This window comes from Rhea americana, unplaced genomic scaffold (assembly GCF_003343005.1).
Source record: "Rhea americana isolate MKP2758 unplaced genomic scaffold, rheAme1 scaffold_341, whole genome shotgun sequence".
Classification (NCBI taxonomy): domain Eukaryota; kingdom Metazoa; phylum Chordata; class Aves; order Rheiformes; family Rheidae; genus Rhea; species Rhea americana.
In genome coordinates this window covers 695568-697350 of record NW_028186470.1, presented here as the reverse complement: position 1 = coordinate 697350, position 1783 = coordinate 695568, and the positions used below count along the sequence as shown (strand labels likewise).

Sequence of the window (1783 nt, the reverse complement as noted above, 5' to 3'; positions counted from 1 at the left end):
TCTCACCTTGTCGATCTCCTTCTGGCTGGTGCCCTCCTTGCGGAGCCGCTCGTACTCCTGGCACTTGCTGTGGTAGCTCTCCTTGGACTTGGGCAGCAGCTGGGCGACGCCGTGCAGCAGCTGGACGGCCTCCAGCGTGCCCGACACCTCCTCCTTGGACTGGGCAGGGGGGAGGCGGCGGTGGGCGAGGGCAGGCGGCCGGGCGGGCGCCCGCCCGGGGCCGGGGGGGCCGCGGGGGTCCCGTACCTTCTTGTGCACCCGGCCCTGCTCCTCGCCGTAGCGCGAGATCTCCTTGATGAGGTCGTGCAGCTTCTTCATCAGCTCCAGGTGGCACAGGGCCAGCTTGTCCGAGGAGATGCGGAAAACCTCCCAGAGCGGCGCGAAGGTCCTGGCGCGGCGTGGCAGGGCCTCAGGCGGGCGGCCCCGGCCCGCGGCGCCGCTCCCCGGCCCGGGGGCTCCCGGCCCCGCTTACCCCAGCTGCGTCCCGTTGGTGGCCATCTTCGACAGCTTCACCATGGCCTTGGCGTAGTTCTCCTCGATGGCAGCCCTGCGGACGGGCAAGGAGGGGGTGAGGGACCTCCCGCAGCCCGAGACCCCCACCCCGCCCCGGGCCAGCACCCCAGCCCCGCGGGTCCCGCCGGCAGGGACCCGGGGACCCCCGGCACCTCTCGCGGACGAAGTCGGCCAGCTCCTTGGTGGAGATCTGCCCGTGCTTCATGTTGTGGTAGAGCACGTCGAAGCCGTGGTTCTTCTCGCCCTGGCGGGGACGAAGCGGTGAGGGCGGCACCGGGCCGGGCGCCCGCGACCGGCCCCCACCCCGGCCCGGGGTGCAGGACGCCGGGGCCCCCCCCTTGGGGGTGGGAAGGGCCGGGCCGAGCCCGGACTCCTGGGCTCTATTCCAGGCGCTGCCCGCTGAGCCGGCACAGCGGCACGGGGGCGGCGCTTCCCCACCGCGGGGAAACCGAGGCAGCGCAAGGTGGGCCGAGGGGCCCAGGCGTCCGGGCGCCTTGCCCCGCAGCGGCTCGGAGGAAGGGGAGGCGCAGGGCTGAAAGGCGAGAGGAGAACAAGGCGGCAGAGTCGCCTAGCGACACCGTCCCCTCCGGCATGCCGATGGGATGGGAGCCGCCGGGCCGGGAGCGGGGGGAGCGCGGAGCCGGCCCACCCCCCCAGTGCAAGGACAGGGGCAGCCGGGGTGCACGGGGGAGCTGCTCCCGTCTCAGCTCTGCCGCCGGCTCCTCGCAGGGGGCTCCTGCCCCCCGAGGGGGCCGGGGGGGGCAGCTCCAGCCCGGAGCGGTGCCGGGAAGCGCCGGCTGCCCTTCACGCTGCAAACTTCCCCCCGGGGGCTCGGAGATCCCCGGCGGGCGGGCGGGCGGGAGGCAGGGTGCTGCCGGGCCGCCACCGCGGCGCCGCCAAGTTCCCCTTTCGGCACGGCGGGCGCCGGGCTCCCGCGCCCCGGCGCGGGGCTCCCTGCCTGCCCCCTTCCCGAGGAATCCGGAGCGCTAAGGGAAGCGTGGGGCGGTGCAAAGCTGGAATTAATTACCAGCGGCGAAGACCCCCGGGGCAGGGGYGAAGCACCCCCGAGCCGGGGACGGGGCACCCGCGGCGCCCTCGGCTTACCCAGAAGTGCTCGGCGAAGTAGGACATGGTGGAGGCGCGCAGGGCGCGGGCCGCTCGCCGCCCGCCGCTCAGCTCCCGGCGCCCTGGGGACGGAGCGAGGACGCTGACCCGGCGCAGCGGGTGCCGCCGCCGGCCGCGCCGGGACGCCTGGGCCCTCCTCCCGGGG

At 75.6% G+C, this 1783-nt stretch overlaps 1 protein-coding gene across 1 annotated transcript in view; it reads right to left on the bottom strand.

Annotated features, from left to right (window-relative positions):
- Positions 1-6: 6 nt before the first annotated feature.
- The window catches only part of LOC146592211 (F-BAR domain only protein 1-like), a gene marked incomplete at its 3' end in the record, with an annotated part of 2715 nt that continues 938 nt past the window's right edge, over positions 7-1783 (bottom strand). Inside the window, exons 2-6 of the mRNA XM_085311446.1 lie at positions 1618-1700; positions 666-757; positions 473-547; positions 247-388; positions 7-159 (exon numbers count right to left, since the gene is read on the bottom strand). Coding sequence (XP_085167572.1) covers positions 7-159; positions 247-388; positions 473-547; positions 666-757; positions 1618-1644 — 489 coding nt within the window. The remainder of the gene's footprint in view (positions 160-246; positions 389-472; positions 548-665; positions 758-1617; positions 1701-1783) is intronic.